Below are 17,739 nucleotides of genomic sequence, written 5' to 3'. Positions count from 1 at the left end.
CGCGGGCCTTGCTGGCGGGTCCTGCCCCCACGCGGCCACGGCACCGCCCGCGCCGCCACCGCCCGCCACGGAGCTGCCGGGGGGACAGAGGCGGCCTCGGCAGCAGCACCACAGCTCCCGGCGGCCCGCGCGGCTCCCGCCCTGCCCCGCGCGCCCAACCGCCGCCGTTTGAACGGAGCCATGGCGCCCGGCGCGGAGGCGGCAGCGGCGCTGCCCGAGGAATGGCGGATTTACTTCGCTCCCACCCGCGCCGCCACCTTCCGCAACTGGCCCTTCACCGAGGGCTGCGCCTGCACGCCCGAGCGGGTGAGTCTGGCGGGGGAGCGGGAGCCAGGGGAGCGGGGCCGGGCGGCGGCGGCGGCGGCGGCCGGCGCTAACGGGCCCTCCCGTTCTCCCTGTGGCCGCAGATGGCGGCGGCGGGTTTCGTGCACCGCCCCAGCGAGAACGGCCCCGACGTGGCGCAGTGCTTCTTCTGCTTCAAGGAGCTGGAGGGCTGGGAGCCCGACGACGACCCGCTGTGAGTAGTGGGTGGCTCCCCCCGGCCCCTTCCCAAGGCCGGGAACCGCGGCCGGGGGGCGGCGGCAGAGGCGAAACCGCTGCTGGCGGCCGAGGTGCTTGGCGGGGGAGAATGGCAGCGTGTGCCATCTTGTGGATTGGTTTGGTGGTTTTTGTTTGTCTTTCCTCTTTCAGGGAGGAACACAAAAAACACTCTGCAGGTTGTGCTTTTCTCTCCCTTCGGAAAGAACCTACTGACCTGACGCTGCGAGAGTTCCTGAAGCTGGACAGAGAACGAATGAGAAACGCAGTGGTACGTACACGTTGGCACCACAATATTCTTCTATAGCCCTGAGACTCTGGAAGAGTTATTTAGTTGCTAGTCTTGGGATTGTTTAGCTGGCCTCTTGGTTTCTTACCACAGTGTTGCCAAAGTGGTTCGTTGCTTCCTTACTCCTGGTTCTCCCCACTTTCCCCTTGAAGCTGAACGATGCTCAGTTCATTGGTAGACAGTAACGTATTAATTTTATTCTTTGCAGAAAAAAGACATTTCTCAGAAGGCAACTGAGGTTGAAGACGAAGCCAAGGCTGCGCGTCGTTACATAGAGAACGTGGGCTCCTAAGCTACTGTAGCTTCTCACGTGCTGATGACATCTGTCTTGTATCCGTGCTCTGGCACTGCCACTTCGACTGAATGACTGTTTCCTGAGACTGCTTTCAGAATGGCCGTCTCTGTGAGAAGCTGGCTGAATTCTCCTTCGCTCACCTGAGTCTATTTGGGAAGTACCTGAGGTCTGATGCGCTGCATACATAATCTTTTTCTGCAGGGATTCTCCTGTTCTTCCTGTTGGTTTGATTAAGAATTACTGCTTGTTGTTGTATTTTTTTTTTTAAACGTAGCTGTTTCCAGTTTGGAGATGCTGGTAGCTCTGGTGCAAAAACTTGTGTTTCTTGCAAGAGCTGGCAGGTGCTTCCATTTTTACATTGCATATACCAATGCTTTTGGATACTTTTGGAAATAGAAAGGAGGAGTTTTAAAATTCCTTCAGGGATTTAGGATTGTGGCTAATAATGTCTAATTATACCAAATCTTAGTGTGCCTGGTATCCTTGTAAATTTCTATTAGTAGCTGGCTGCTGCCTGATGTTGATGCATTTATAAATAAAAGTCGAAGGCAAAACGGCAAAGTAATTTTATTCAGTTTTCTGGAGGGAAAGAATCTGACCTTTAATGCAGTGAGCTGTACTGAATGCAGTTTTAACTTCCAAAATGGAAAATAAGCTAATCAAAGTACAGCTTACAGTGCTATTGCTCAAGTGTCAAACCATCTTAAGCAGTGTTCATCAGGTCTCCTTAAAATGTCCTTGTGCCTTGGAAAGTTTTGTTGGTCCCTCTCCTTGCACAGGTTTGGAAAGGAAAAGAAATATTGCAGAATCGAGCACAGACAGTGAAGAATTGTGCTCTGAACTGCTATGAAGGAATGGGGGAATCTTGTACAGAATAGCTGGGTGTTACAGGGCCTAAGTTGGTTGTACAAGGTTGTGAAGTCTGCAGACAGAGCTGGAAGTGTGTGCTTAGGTGCTTCTAAGCTCAACCTCCATCTTGGGAAAAGGTAGTTGCAATCACGCACTATTGAGACCACCATTCCTGGGTTTCTTAAGTTTGTACAATGTTCCCTATCCAAGCTGACTTGTGAAAAATGAAATAATTTCATTATTTCCAGTTGCAACAGCCAAATCATATGCTGATTGTCCTTTTGCATTCTTTTTATGCTTGCATTGCAGCTGTAAATAAAGAACAGATTGTTTTAACTACTTACATTCATTCCAAGTTATTGGAATTAGTGAAGTGGCTTGTAGGTAAATGTTGATGCAGAGTAACTTGAGAATTTCTCTGGATGCTGCTTCCTGCTGGGACATTGCTGTGAAATAAGAGCACTGAGCCTCAGGCAGGCTCTGGCCATTCAGTATTGCCAACTACATCTGTGCAAGCAGACTGTGGGTAGCCTGTAGCTGAGCTAGAGGCCCAGCTGAAGTACTTACACTAACAGGACTCGGATACACTCCTCTCCCTCCAGTCCAAGCAGCACTGCCTCATAGAGAGCAGTGTTGTGCCTGAGAAGGAGGAATAAGCAATATACTTATTACCTAAGAAAGTAATACGTAAGGAGGGCAGTCAGCAGTACTGCTACTTTGGACTTCCAAAAGGCAGACTTTGATCTGTTTAGGAGGCCAGTTGGCAGAGTTCCTTGAGAGACAGTCCTGAAGGGCAAAGGAGTTCAGGAAGGCTGGTCACTATTCAAGAAGGTAATCTTACAGGTCCAGGAGCAGGCTGTCCTCATGTGCTGGAAGGTGAGCTGGCAGGGAAGAAGATTGGCCCGGCTACTCAAGAGGACTACAAGGATGCTGTGAGGTTATGCAGGGAGAAAATAAGGTCCAAACCTCAAATAGAGCTGAGCCTGGCTACTGCTGTAAAAGGGAACAAAAAATGCTTCTATAAATACATCAGCAACAAAAGGAGGGCTAAAGAGAATTTCCATGGTCTGGTGGATGTGGGGGGAAACATAGGGACAGAGGATGAGGGAAACGCTGAGGTACTAAACGCCTTCTTTGCCTCAGTCTCTCATACTAAGACAAATTGTTCTCCAGGTACCCAGCCCCCTGAGCCACAGGACAGGGGTTGGAAGCAGAATGAAGCCCCAATAATCCAAGGGGGAATGGTTAGCAACCTGTTACACCGCTTAGACACACACAAGTCTACAGGACCAGATGGGGTCCATCTGAGGGTGCTGAGGGACCTGGCTGAGGTGATCACTAAGGCACTTTCCATTATCTATCAGCAATCTTGGCTAACTGAGGAGGTCCCAGTTGACTGGAATTTGGCAAATGTGATGCCCATCTACAAGAAGGGCCAGAAGGAGGATCCGGGGAATTATAGGCCTGTCAGTCTGACCTTGGAGCTGGAGAAGGTCGTGGAACAGATCATCTTGAGTGTCATCATGCGGCACATACAAGACAATGAAGAGGTCAGGCCCAGTCAGCATGGGTTTATGAACGGCAGGTCCTGTTTGACCAACCTGATCTCCTTCTATGACAAGGTGACCTGCTTAGTGGATGAAGGAAAGGCTGTGGATGTTGTGTATTTAGACTTCAGTAAGGCCTTTGACACCATAGCCCACAGCATTCTCCTGGAGAAGCTGGCAGCTCGTGGCCTGGATGGGTGTACTCTGAGATGGATAAAGAACTGGCTGGAGGGCTGGGCCCAAAGAGTTGTGGTGAATGGAGCCAAATCCAGTTGGTGGCTGGTCAAGAGTGGTGTTCCCCAGGACCCAGTATTGAAGCCAGTTCTGTTTAATCTCTATACAATGATGTGGATGAGGGGATTGAGTGCACCCTTAGTAAATTTGCAGATGACACCAAATTGGGTGGGAGTGTTGATCTGCTGGAGGGTAGGAAGGCCATACAGAGGGATCTGGACCAACTGGATCATTGGGCTGAGGCCGATTGTATGAGGTTTAACGAGGCCAAGTGCTGAGTCCTGCACTTGGGTCACAACAACCCCAGGCAGCGCTACAGGCTCGGGGAAGAGTGGCTGGAAAGCTGACTGGCAGAGAGGGATCTGGGGGTGTTGATTGACAGCGTCTGAACATGAGCGAGCAGTGTGCCCAGGTGGCCAAAAAGGCCAACAGCATCCTGGCATGCATATAAGAATAGTGTGGCCAGTAGTACTAGGGAAGTGATTGTCCCCTTGTACACTGGTGAGGCCCCACCTTGAATACTGTGTTCAGTTTTGGGCCCCTCACTGCAGGAAAGACGTTGAGGTGGTGGAGAGAGTTCAGGGAAGGGCAATGAAGCTGGTGAGGGGCCTGGAGCACAAGTCTGATGAGGAACAGCTGAGGGAACTGGGGCTGTTTAGCCTGGAGAAAAGGAAGCTGAGGGGAGAACTCATTGCTGTCTACAACTACCTGAAAGGAGGTTGTAGCATGGAGGGTGTTGGTCTCTTCTCCCAAGGAGCAAGTGGTAAGATGACAGAAAATGGCCTCAAGTTGCACCAGGAGAGGTTCAGATTGAACGTTAGGAAAAAATTGTTCCTGGAAAGGTTTGTAAGGCATTGGAACAGGCTGCCCAGGGAAGTGGTGGAGTCACCATCCCTCGAGGTGTTTAAAAGACATATAGATGAGGCTCTTAGGGACATGGTTTAGTGCTAGATTTAGGTTATGATTGGACTTGATGATATTGAGGGTCTCTTCCAACCAAAATGATTTATTGTTTCTATTATTCTAAAACTGTTCTGGCACATGGAGAAGTGGTCTAGCAAATTAAAACTAAGGAAAATGAATAGGAGGATATAGAATACACTAGGAGTTATGGTGATTTTTTTTTTCTGGTAGGCTTTACTGTGTATCGTATTCAGTTGAAGTGGTGGGGGAAGGAGTTGAATAGAACAGCAGCTTTCCTAACAGAAATTATGAGAAAGCTGGCAACTGGAAGGACTTCTGAATACCATTATCTTTGCTCAGTTGTGGGTTGTTTTTTGAAAGGAGCTCCTTGACTACAGATTCGTGGAGGAGGGGTGGGAACTTATTCCTCTCTAAAACTGGAGCACAAGTGCTTTTTTGGTAAAACTTCAGAAGTTTGGAGACAGAGAATCAGTGTTCACTTATAGTTCTGATTGCTGGTCAACGTCAGCACCTTTCTGCATGAGAAGGGGGATTGCTTTCACGTGGTCGTTAAGGACAGCAACTGTGAGAGCAGGTCATTCCTCATCGCTGATGCAGTTTAGGTCAGCTCCCTAGAATGCATAGGAGAGGAAAGGTGAGCTGTTAAAAGCCATAAAGATTCTGCAGCTTCCACCTTGCTTTAATATTATGCTAGTTTAAGTTGGCAAATGGACTTTATGCTCGAGACAGAGAACTGTTCAAACTGTGTGGTATTTTTTCTTCAGAAAACATTTGTCATCTCCTAGCTCAAAGCCAGAGTAACAAGAGCAGTCAAATGTAGATCCCACAGTCAGGATGCACCTTACCACACAGCAAAAAGGTAGAGGTTATGCTTGCTTTTGCTATACAGAGGACTTGACCCTAAACTATAAAATTAACATATTTTTCTTTCTGCATGGCCTTGACAAATTGAGAGGAGAATGCTTTATGCACCAGCCAAACAGAAATTTGCAGAGAACTTATATAAATGTAAAATAGGCTGTTTCTTCTCTAAAATGCTCTTTCCATCTTAAGACAGTTACATTGCAATGATAGTGCCTCCCAAGCATAAAGTTGAAGTCTCATACCAGGCTAACGTTCATGCAGTAAATCATGGAAGAGCTGGAAAAGGAAACTTCAGCAAGCAATAGCTTATTTTACTGAGCAATTGTTCTACCAAAATGATTCTTCCTTTCCCATTTGGACCCAGTTCATCCACCAAAAATAGCCACTGACATTCCACATAGTGAAAATACAAGTAGGTGGGCCATATTCTGCCTTTGAGTAAAGGTGTAAAATGCACACAGTGGCATGAGTACAGTGTAGTGCCTTAGTATTACTATCCACAACCCTTCTGTAGGAGTGTCTTTCTGAATTTGAGCAAGTGTTGGATAACCCAGGATAATACCTCACTATTGAGGGCTTGATTCGGCAAACGTATCTGCAACTTATTAGCTTTACATCATTGCAGGTCTCCAGGGCTGTACAAAGATTTGCTCACCACAGTAAAATTAAACATGGGCACAACTACTTTGCTCTAGAATTAAAGTTTGAAGCTTCCAGAACTTGTAGAAATATTTTATTTTAAAAATGAATGTTTTGCCTCACAGAAGTTAGTTTACTAAATGTTAAAACAACAAAGAATCAACAAAACCTAAAACCTTTTCCTTTTATTTCTTCCCAGGTTTCCACCTCCTTCCTCTTTCCTTTTGGAAGTCCAGTCACTTGACCAAGCATTTTTATCTCTGGACTCATCACAAAGCTCCGTATCTTCTTCCACCTGTTGAGTCAGCTCACTGTTCCAAGCATAGATTAATGTACCTTTCCCTTTTGGAAATTCCTATGCCATTATTGACAATCCATTTAGTAGGAAGTGCTTCCAGGATATTTGGGCTCTAGTGGAAATAAAGTCTTGCTTCTTGCATGAAGTGAGCCCTCAGTTGTGCTGACATCTCAGCTGGATGGGAAAACTGGGTTGACTAAAAATGTGTAGATCGTCTACTCCTGTCTACTTCACAGTCTGACTGTGCAAACAGTAGTTCTAGCACAGCCGAGAGTATGTCCTGTGGAGTCAAACCAACCAGTAAGGGTCAAGGGAAGAGGATAATGCCAACATCTGATCTTGCTTATGAGAAACTGTATGAGAACTGTAACAAAATCCATCTGCAACAGTCTTTAGGCCTAATGCTGTGTCAGTAAGACAGAATGGGCCCAAAAATGTGAGCAACAATCTAATTAAGCTTTCAGTACTAACAATGATTGGTTATTTCCAGCTCTGTAATAAATGTCAGCTGCCAATTTTCAGGTTTTATATTAAGCTGAACTTTTGTCCCCTTTCCTCCTCCTCACTCCAGTCAGTGTTAAAAGCTTTCTATTTTTACCCTTTGGTGTCCTTCTTCATGTTAGTGCTGCTCTATCAGTAGTTTTTGCTTTATTGGCAGAAGATACGTACGGGGAGCTTATCTTTTTCTGTAAGTGTTCTTGACTTTGTTCTCTTTATTTTACCTCTTGAATTGAAAAGATTATGATCATCTTTGCCTACCAGAAATGAAAAAAAAGTGTTAATTCAAAGCAGTCAGTATTCTAAAAAGAACTTGGGGGAGAGATCTGGAAATAATTTATCCACAAAAGTATTTTATGTTGAAATGAAAGCAATATTTATCAATTTTCTACAAGAGAAAGTGATGAAATATTTGTTGCAGATCAGACTGGTTTTAACAAAAGGTTTACACTCAGGCAGACTTAAAAACTTGCTATTTTGAAATGAAGATTCAATGAAATGTGGACTATGGCGGGGGTTGAGTCTTTTTTTTTTAACTAGCTGCAGCTGTTCAACAGGCTTGACTCAGATCCGTTTATTGTTTCGTCCAAAAACCTTACAATTTTTCAATGCAGTTTAGCCTTCAAATACATAAGAACAAGACTGGAGGACCTTGAGTAGATATGTATGTCCATTATTTTTAAGAGATATAATCTATCAATGTGCAGGAGAGTTCATAAGTAAATTATGCAGCATGTGGGGACCCTTGACCTGGAGTGCCTGGAATCATGGTCACATTATTGACACTCCAGAAAACCAGCTCCTAGTGCTGCAGCTGCCACTTGCCCAGTCTCAGATTAGAAGCACAAACTGGCCAGAATTTATATATGAATTGAAGTATGTCAAATTATACTGTAGGAATTTCTGAATTCTAATGTCAACTTTACAACTAGTTGATTTAATGAAAACCTAAGTCCAATATGAGATGTCTATAATGTTGAGCTGTTACTGACACCAATGAGAGATACAAGTTAAGCATCTCTGAAAACCAGGCCTAGAATTTCATGTATTTCATAATTTCTTTGCCAAATGTGTCGAGGCTGAAGTCCCTGGCACAGCTCAAAAGTGGAGATAATACTGACATTTATAGTTCCTATTGTAAAAGAATATGCAAAGCATTTAAAATTTTATCCCTATAATAAAGACACTGCTAGGAGCTGCCGCTGCAGTTTACTAGCTTCTCCAGCTATCCTCTAGGGATGAAGCACTCCCATGAGTTTTTGACAGAGTCTGTACATTGCTTAAATCTCAACTCAGCCACATTTTGAGACTTAAAGATCAACTTAAAGAGGTGCAGGATGTACCAGTATATTAATTTGCCTGTCTCGGTGTCAAATCTTCCAAGCACTACTTCTGTATTCTTGACTACTACATTTAAGGTCTATCCTAAAGGCAGAGGGGGAAAAAAAAATCTCACCAAAACTAGTCTGACTGCCATCTTGTCCACCTCCAACTTCTGTTACAGGATTCAGGTAACGACTGCTGAACTTCATTGATCTATTAGTATGAATATCCTGTAGAATCATCAAATGCAAGCAGTAAATCAGATTATCATGTAATGCTGTTATAATTTTAATGGCACAAATAGTGGTGAAAAAATGAAAATGTTCAGCATATGAAAAAATACATAGGCTTTTAAATATTGGTCTCAAATTAGCAGAAGACTAATTATTATATGTGATTGAACTCTGTTTTGAGGTAAGACAATGTAGAATTTTTTTCTAAACATTGTGTTAGGTATTTATTTTTATTTAAAAAAAAAAAAAAGAAAAAAAAAGTGACACAACCTCACTCAACAAAATGAAGATTCCCATCCAAATTAAAGTGTGTCTACCACTTGAGAGATCTGATTAACTCCTCACTTGTGAAATTACATGATACACCTTTTCAGGCACCACTTGGCAAGGTAAGCTTTTAAAGATTCTACACGAGAGATACAGTCTGAATTTTGGATCTTAGAAATGGTAGATTTTCATATTTGAAAAGCTGGAAATGAATATGTGGGTGGTTTTTGGAACATGGTCATTCTGGAGGTAGAGATTTCGAGTGTTTGAATACAGTTAACAGAAGCTCTGGCAAACGTTCCCTCCAAACTACTGAAAATTATTAAGCTTATTTCTTAAGAGCACAATATGCACACTGAAGAAAAGGAGGCTCTAAGATCAAGAGCTAAGGGGTGTTAGAATGATCAAACAGCAACAGCTGAAAGAAGAATGTTAATAATTAATAGCAAGCTAATTAAATGCAAGATGTTAACAACATAACCATGAAGCCTGGCTTAATCAGATAAAGATACCTGTTCAGCCAGCTCCGATACAAAAAGATATTATTTTCTCTGAAGTGATGAGTTAACACCCTCTGAACAAAACTATCTCTTGTTTAGACCTGAATTTAAAATATATCAGCATTATGCTGACTGCTCTAGCGACAGCTTTAGACCAGCTGCCTAACAACGGGCCTCATCCCCCGAACTGACCTTATTAGTAGCAAGAGAGTAATTCAATGTAATAGTGACTTCGTAGTCATCCTCATGGATGGTAGCAGAATTAATCTAGAGGGAAAGAGCAACTATTAGTATTTCTTACAAAAAGTACACAGAAATAGTTTTAGGAATAAGTATTGCTGATGATGTTTATTATGAAGCCACTACACAAGAAGATCACACGTGGCCTTTGCCTACTTGTGATATTGTACCAACACCTCCCATCTAATTCAGCAAGGGGCAGGTGGTATTTTGAGTAACCGAAATATCAGAATGACTGAAATGCCAAATGAATCCAAAAGATGTAATAATGCTATGTTCCATGAAAGTTCAGTCATTCTCCACCCAGATTTTGCAGCTGCATAAAAGGCTGTGCTGTCCTTAGGACTCCCTACTCCAGGATAACTGTTTTCTGCTTGAGTTGTACCAGTCTGTAGAAGCACAACCTGTAGTAAAACATGGGCACCTTTCTATATCAATTCATTGAGACAGTAGTATTGGCAAGAAGGCTGTTGAAGTTGTACATAAATAAGTGCACAGGGGTTTACAAAGAAGTGGAATGAAGCTGACAAGATTATATTGCAGCAGGTTGAGAAATTTAAGATAAGATTAATTATATTTCTAATTTACAGGAAAACTGAGAAAGTAGCATTGAACTCAGTTGGCATCTACTTTGAATCACATCTGTTACTTCTGCCAAAAGGCAGCAGGAATAGCCTTCTCTAGGCAATCTAATATTTTTTAGGCATATCTTTTTTAATCCTCCAGCAAAGGAAACAAGTTGCACTGGACCTATACTTCATTTCCATCAAGCAGATATCTTTTATATTTATACTTGTACTTCTGATTGGAAGAGACCCTCAGGATCATCGAGTCTAACCATAACCTAAATCTAGCACTAAACCATGTCCCTAGGAACCTCATCTAAATGCCTTTTAAACACCTCCAGGGATGGTGACTCAACCACTTCCCTGGGCAGTCTGTTCAGATCAGGTTGATCAAGCAGGACCTGGCTTTCAGAAACCCATGCTGACTGGGCCTGATTGTTTGTTTGTCTTGTATGTGCCACATGATGAAACTCAAGATGATCTGTTCCATGACCTTCTCCAGCTCCAAGGTCAGACCGACAGGCCTGTAATTCCCTGGATCCTCCTTCTGGCCCTTCTTGTAGATGGGCATCACATTTGCCAAATTCCAGTCAACTGGGACCTCCTCGGTTAGCCAGGATTGCTGATAGATAATGGAAAGTGGCTCAGTGATCACCTCAGCCAGGTCCCTCAGCACCCTCGGGTGTATCCCATCTGGCCCCATAGACCTGTGTCCAAGTGGTGTAGCAGGTTGCTAACCATTTCCTCTTGGATTATTTGGGTTTCATTCTGCTTCCAATCCCTGTGCTGCGGCTCAGGGGGCTGGGTACCTGGAGCACAACTGGTCTTGGACCCAACAGGTCTCAGTAGGTATAGAATTCAGATGCAAAGTATCTCATGGTGTTTCATATCTCCCAAAAGTGTAATCTGCCAAATGATAACTAGATTTCTGATCTCCAATATTGATGTAGTTGTTTCTGTGTGCTAAAACTGTTTGTTTGTTTGGGTTTTTTTTTTTGACTGGTGTGTCACATCAGTCAGGACAGGCTAAGTAGTGAGCTTGAACTGTAACAATGGAGACTTAGGTCAAACACTGGGGAAAAGCTTCCCCAACCCTACTCTGCCTGCACCCCACTTCGAGCTGCTCACTGCCAAGCCTACTTTCGTACCAGCTCTGATGCGCTTTTTTTACTTCTAGAACTATTTTTAGCCTGGGTCAGTCACTGATCCAGTCCACAGGACATTGCCACAAGCAGTTGTGCTGACAGCACACGGGAAGCAGTGTGGGGGGATGTAACAACTTATCTCAGCAGGGCTGCCAAAGAAAGCAATGCAGAACTGCAGCTGAACAGCAAGGATAATCAAGTGCAGAAATGGACTGCCTGGGGCAACTGTGAAATCTCCATTGTTGGTAAGACTCAAAAGCTTCAAGGCTTCTGTCAGGAACAGTTTAGGCAGACTTGATCCCCCACTCAGGACAGAGACAAAATGACCTCTCTGTCATACCAGCCCTATCTTCTAGTACCCTTTAGGAAGAATCTCCAGTTTCTACCTTCTTGCTATCATCCCTTTAATCATTTTAATGCAGTTCAGTGACAAACTGAAGACAACATCTCCAGAAAAAAAAGCAATACCCTCTTCCTATGATACTGGTATAATTTATACTAGAAGCAGATCATATAACCAAAGAGAATTGCTGCTATCTGCTGGTATAATCCAACCTGGAACAGAGGCAAGCACATCATTACATCCCATTTTTAGCAGGGCTTATTTAACTGACCAACTACACAGATGTCAGTGGTCCTTCTTTTTCTTGATTGCCTGCTGTGAGATACTGTAAAAGCAGCTGAGCAAGGGTTTTCTGGCTTCTATCACTTCTGTTCTAGCTGTGAGGTGAAAGAAGAATAGAAACTGCCATAGGAAAGAAAGCAGAAAAAAAATCTTCAGTAAAAGACTAAGCAAAAAATGGAACAACAAAACAAAAATTACACACAAACAGGTCAAGATCTAAAGAAAAGGGAGACATTTATTTTTGCAGTTTCTGTCTAGCAGCCACAATATTTTCATGATGCTCCATAACAAGATATTACTTACAAACTCCTTCCTACCTTTCCCATTCGAGGTTCCCCAATCAGTGCCCTGAATTCAAGGTTGTTCTGCGCATAGCTTCTCAGGTGAGTGCAGACATGATCCAGCTGTTTTCTCCAGTAACCTGATCAGAGAGAGTTAAGCAGGAGAAAAATCCATGAAATTGTCATGGATTTCATCTACTCATGTGATGGATGATTTAAAAGATAGCATATTTTCATTGAGACAAAAAAATCGGAATTTTTCTTTAGAAAATCAATCTGATCTAGAAAATGAGAAGCCAGTTACATTGTCTTATCCATAGGTTATATTTCATTCTTAGGCCACCTCTATTCACAACAAAACTATGTCTTGAAATTGTCCTTTAGAATCAAAACTGGCCCTGTATGAAGGAGTATCTCACACTATTCTAGATAATTTTTGAAAAGTACAATATTACAGCTAAGCACTTGTTCATTATTGAACTGATTTTCAGTTGATTTCAGATCACTCACAGGTAACAATAAGCCAAATCTGAGAACTGCAGACATAGTAACTCAAGCTATACAGCATTCTGGTCTGTATAAATTATTCCCTAACTAAATTCCTTTCAGTTATATGTGGGACAGCATTTTAAGAGCTTAAGCATTCCTCCTTTTTTGCTTGTCAGAATCTGTGGGAGAAAGTCAGCATTCCTTTATGCTAGTATAGGGCATGAAACATGAGGGGCTGAATGCACCTGGATTCAAATTCATCTTAAGCCATTTAGAGTTCTTGCAGCTCCTGTCCAAGTATTTCCAAAGCAACCTTCTGTTTTCATCAGAGAAAGAAAAAAAAATACTTGTTCTCATTCTTAAGTAATTGATATCTGGATCTGGCTAATTTGATTTTTGAGCATACTTATGAGTACAGAGTGTGATTTATTTTGTTGTAAATAAATTGTGTAGGCTTGGTAACCTCACTTAAATAACGAAGTTGCTCTGACCTTATCTTTCCCTTCAGGTTAGGTGAAGCTCAAAACAGCCAAAAGAAGCCAAGTCATAAGAAAAGTGCTGCTCTCTGACTTTTACAAGGGAAAACAAGTGCACAAGGATTTGTGTTTGGAGGAATCTTCCAAGATCAAACTGGTAGAAACTATGATAAACTGAAACAGGAAGTCTTATTTGTTAGGCGGTTTTAAAGGAATAACAAAGAAGGACCCACAGAGCAACAGAAATTGTTCCTTGCCATGGTCTCACATGCAAAAATTAACAGAAGTTGAAAATAGTAATTAAAAAAAAATCTAAGCTAGACAGCTACTTGGTGAGTGATCCCTCCAGAGAAGTCAGTACTTTTTTGCAATAAACTAGCTCATAACTAGATCCCCAGATTTTATTTCAAAAAATCCAGAGGGTCAGGAACATATTATTGCATGTTTGGGGTTTTAATACATGTGGAAGGATTTTTCGCAGCACTGATGGAATACTTGAATTCATGCTGATCACACTGATTTGCTGTTGTTACAGTTGAAAAGGGGAGGCTTCTTTGTAAAGTTTACCTGGTAAATGACTTGGCTCCTGTTCAAAACAGGCTGAAAATACAGGAAAAAAAAAAAAAAAAAGAAATACAGTACAAATCAGACCATTAGTGTTTTGGTACTGCTGTTGTTTCCTCCTGTCCTAACTTTTTTTTTTTTTTAATCTTCACAAAGAAAAGAAGGTTAGTGAATGTCCAGTATGGTCAAGAAATAATAATTTTTAAATAACTTATTTAATCACTTGTATTTAAAAACTTTAGTATCAAACATCTGATACTCTTTGACTTGAAGAAATAATGGAGGTATTCGGCATATATAAACAAGATTTTCCTGGGTGATAGTGTATGGTCTTGTTGGCACACGTAGTTTCAAGACATATATACAGCTCAGCATCAAGAAAAGGGAACAGCATGAAAAACTTGATTCTAACAGACATTTATTGATTTATAGAATGAAATATGTTCCTCAGTCCTTGGCAGGGTCTAAAGAAGAACACGTTACACAGTGCAACTTAAATGTTACCTCTGCTAAATGGATAAAATTAACACAGTTCAAAAGCAGTTCAGAATTTCTTCCCAACCTTTTCCACTGAAAGGAATTCTCACTCACAAGTCAAGAGCTGTACTTCTGATAGAGATACATAACTGTTCAGTGCTACCTTTTTTTTTTTCCCTCGGCACTATTATGGGCCAATCTTTTATTATCTCTGACTAAATTAAGCTCCCTGACATGTTGAGTCAAGTGTTGTATTGTGTGATGTCTAAGAGAACACGCCATGTTTCAGAGTACGGGAGCAAGAAAACAGATTTCCCTAGTGATAATTTTTAAAATAAGAGTGCATCATCTAGATATTTATATACAGACTCAAAACAGGAATTTTTAACATTCTTTAGCAACTTTTTCTTCCCAACAAGTAATTCTGATGATGGCCTGTGGGGCTGACCCTCTGATTGTAGAAAAGATCTAGAGATGGCAAAGCAGATCAAAAAAAGTAACTGCTCCTCCAAACCATGGTTTGATGCTGTAGTGATATAAATTATTCTCTGGACTGCACAGCTGGACTGCACAGCTGGACTGCCCTGGGAGATTAAAGACAATTTTCCAAATTGGGCCATTTAATAGGTGCCTAATTAATACTGATGGACTTTCTTCAAGGGTTTGGCATCCTGAAAGGGAAAGTTTTCCCAGGACAATAAAACTGAAATCTCTAAAAATTGCAAACTTTTCAATGGCAGCAAACAGTTAAGTGCTTTCACAAAGAACTAACTGACCAAACCACGGACTGTGAAACAAAGTTATCTGCAGTACTGATATAGGAGTCTGTGCGTGGATGGTCTCTGCAATGAGCAATGTAGATGCACTGATACCTTTGGGGGGCTGGAAGATGGGTCCTGCAAGAGCTCTCAAGATTTCTAGCAATCCTAGTTTTTGTAATCCTGTTAAGAATCCCTTTCTCTAGTTTCCTTTGCTTCTGAAACGTCTATAATTTATTCCACAACAGCACCCCAAACAAGCTCTTCACATAGACAAGCGCCATCATATTTTTCAAGAGCTATGATCCCCTGCGTCTCAGAGTTCTGTTGAACAATACGAGCAGGCAGTATAGCAGTTCTACCTGAACTTCATGTTGCAAGGGGTGGGGAGGGTGCTGAGAGGTGAGGTGGTTGTTCAGTGGTTTCCAATTCAAATATAGGACACCTGACCTGATCTTGTAGGATCTGAGGAAATCAAACTACTAGCAAATTAGTAAGGCTGCACGGGGGTCAGTAACCATAATTTTGATATTGCTATTAGGCTTTGTTTTAGCTATTGGTGAACATCAGTGATAGCAAAGGTTTCGACTGGATATTAGGAAAAAATTCTTCATGGAAAGGGTTGTCAGGCATTGGAACAGGCCGCCTGGGGAAGTGGTTGTGTCACCATTCTGGAGGTGTTTAAAAGGTTCTTAGGGACATGGTTTAGTGCCAGTATTAGGTTAATGGTTGGACTTAATGATCTTGAAGGTCTCTTCCAACCAGAATGATTCTATGATTCTGTGAATTCTAAGGCACTGCATTTACAAGTGACTGGTGGGAAGACAGACTTGTAAAGATGTAAATGTGTCCTACTGATGGCATATTCCAGAGACTATAATCTTTTTTTTTGAGAAAAAGCAAGGTCATACATTGCAGCTTGTTTAGAAAACATAAAATCGAAACTCCTGACCTTTTCCAGGACTAATGGCTGTCAGGAGAGGGTTATGGTCACTCATTTTTTCGAGCCTTTTTTTTTGTGAAATCAGCTCAAGCTCCTTCTTTTCCAACAGTTTGCTAGATGGGTAAAAGAGTCCAATGGTTTGGGTTCCTTTATCTTCTCTTTCTTTTAGTTCTGCCCCTGATTTGGGCAAGGAGATAGGAAGAGGCTGCCAGGCAACTTGAGTTTGAAATCGTTTAGCCTGTGGAGATAGAGGGGAAGGAAAAGTGTAAGTAATATAAATAGACAGAATTAAATGCCTTACAAGCAGAAATTAACTCGAACAGTATGCAAAATCGTAAAGGAATGAAAAAGCTAGCAGGAAGAATCATTAACAATTCTTGATTTTAATTTCCAGCCTGTAACAATGATGCAACTTATCACAAATATTCAAGGAAAAGCAAAACTCTTCACGATGGCCAGTAGAATGACAGGTATGCTTTTGCAAGACAAAAGCTGGCCTTGCTAAGTATTACAGTCTTTCTTAAAACAGAGTTTTAAAAACACTGTTACATATGCATGAAATAATACCTTGTATCAGCAGGACACAAATAATTAACAAGTAGTAAGATAAAAGTACTTAAAGAGATAAGGCTTCTGAAAAGCCGATTGTTTTTTACTTTGCTATTTAGAATAAGGCAGGATTAAGGCCTTCGGCTAAGACTACTTTTTGGCAGAAAGCAGTTCTCAGAATAAATACATCCTGAGTTTTGCTGTCAGCATGCTCACAGACCACAGCATTGTCTCAAACAGGAAATTAATGGAGTTGTGTGGATCTACACCCACAGTGGATGAGCCTTTTAGCTGTGTTCAAACCTGGTTTTGTAATACCATGTGTCTTACCTCAGAAAACCCCAGCGAGTCCCCAGCATCGACGACACTGTTGTTCTGAGAACCCGTCCTTGACGGAGGCTCTATGTAAACGCCACAGGACCCACAAAAGCGAGCATATGGACGGTTGTTTGTGCCACACTTGAAACAGGTAAAGTAGGATGGGGGAGGTCCAGGCTGGAAAGTTCAATGAAACACTTCTTACTACAGAAACATACGATGCATCATTTAGGAATGATAAAAGTGGTGGCATAAATAAAAAAGAAAGTAAAGTAGTGCTACCCAAAGCTGTTAAGTTTAGAAATATTAACGAGGCTATCAGACTGTTAACACATTGGCAGATGCAAGACAGTAAATCTTCAGATATCTCAACACTATGCTACAGAGGCAAACATTTTTTCCAGATAACTCTAGCATTATGGTATGGTGTTTTTTTAACACATACTTTCAAAAATAATTATTTTCTTTGGCAAAGCCCTGTAGTTACTAGCCTGGTGCTCTGATACTGAATATTGACAGCAGTTGTTTACAGTTCAGTTCTAACACCACCACTCCTCCCATCCCTCAGTCCCCTGGTACAGTACAGGACCAATGGTTATGTATGCATATAGGGGAATGTTTCAAATTTTATGTAGATTCAGCTCACAGAAAACAAAAATATTCTCCTTGAGAGTGATCTTAGATTGAAAACTGTACCTATAAAACATATGCTAGGGGAAAATGTTTACATTGATTGTACCAAGCAAAGCTCTACTGAACAGCAGTTAAGTACTTGTCTTTACTGAAGTTAGTGAAATTTTCAGCCAAAAAAAATTGCATGCATCATCTCATCTCTGGTAATTGCCTGGATAGGTGACCATAGCCCAGTGTAGATATGGAGAAACTTGCATTAGGTTAGCCTGTACTTTAACCTTTGATGGATAAGTTACTTTGGCAGACTACATAGCTATTGCATCTCAACTGATGCAATGAGCTGATGCTCATTGACTCACGGTAATTTGTTTCATCTCT

The 17,739-nt window shown here is 41.9% G+C and overlaps 2 protein-coding genes across 2 annotated transcripts in view; one reads left to right on the top strand and one right to left on the bottom strand.

Moving 5' to 3' along the window:
* The first annotated feature begins 180 nt into the window (after positions 1–180).
* Positions 181–2,306, top strand: BIRC5 (baculoviral IAP repeat containing 5). Its single transcript, XM_065631223.1, has 4 exons — positions 181–306; positions 408–517; positions 691–808; positions 1,035–2,306. Exons 1-4 carry the CDS (start codon positions 181–183, stop codon positions 1,116–1,118), a joined length of 438 nt encoding a protein of 145 aa, XP_065487295.1. The 3' UTR covers positions 1,119–2,306.
* Positions 1,984–17,739, bottom strand: part of DZANK1 (double zinc ribbon and ankyrin repeat domains 1) — a 29,231-nt gene continuing 13,475 nt past the window's right edge. The window contains 12 exon segments of the mRNA XM_065631222.1: positions 1,984–2,266; positions 2,269–2,279; positions 2,538–2,609; positions 4,251–4,264; positions 5,155–5,288; positions 5,852–5,924; positions 7,146–7,231; positions 8,431–8,527; positions 9,490–9,564; positions 12,191–12,294; positions 15,871–16,099; positions 16,741–16,905. Of these exon segments, the coding sequence (XP_065487294.1) occupies positions 2,118–2,266; positions 2,269–2,279; positions 2,538–2,609; positions 4,251–4,264; positions 5,155–5,288; positions 5,852–5,924; positions 7,146–7,231; positions 8,431–8,527; positions 9,490–9,564; positions 12,191–12,294; positions 15,871–16,099; positions 16,741–16,905 (1,209 nt within the window). The 3' untranslated portion in view covers positions 1,984–2,117.

The sequence above is a fragment of the Caloenas nicobarica genome, chromosome 3, assembly GCF_036013445.1.
Source record: "Caloenas nicobarica isolate bCalNic1 chromosome 3, bCalNic1.hap1, whole genome shotgun sequence".
NCBI classification, from domain to species: domain Eukaryota; kingdom Metazoa; phylum Chordata; class Aves; order Columbiformes; family Columbidae; genus Caloenas; species Caloenas nicobarica.
The sequence above is the reverse complement of the archived record's forward strand: the minus strand, read 5'-3'. Positions and strand labels throughout refer to the sequence as shown.

What these genes read in the sequence shown, in the direction of transcription:
- BIRC5 (XM_065631223.1), top strand. Translation starts at nt 181, where the DNA reads ATGGCGCCCGGCGCGGAGGCGGCAGCGGCGCTGCCCGAGGAATGGCGG. An exon ending in GAGCCCGACGACGACCCGCT is followed by an intron (nt 518 to 690) that starts GTGAGTAGTGGG and finishes TTCCTCTTTCAG; the next exon opens with GGAGGAACACAAAAAACACT. An exon ending in AACGAATGAGAAACGCAGTG is followed by an intron (nt 809 to 1,034) that starts GTACGTACACGT and finishes TATTCTTTGCAG; the next exon opens with AAAAAAGACATTTCTCAGAA.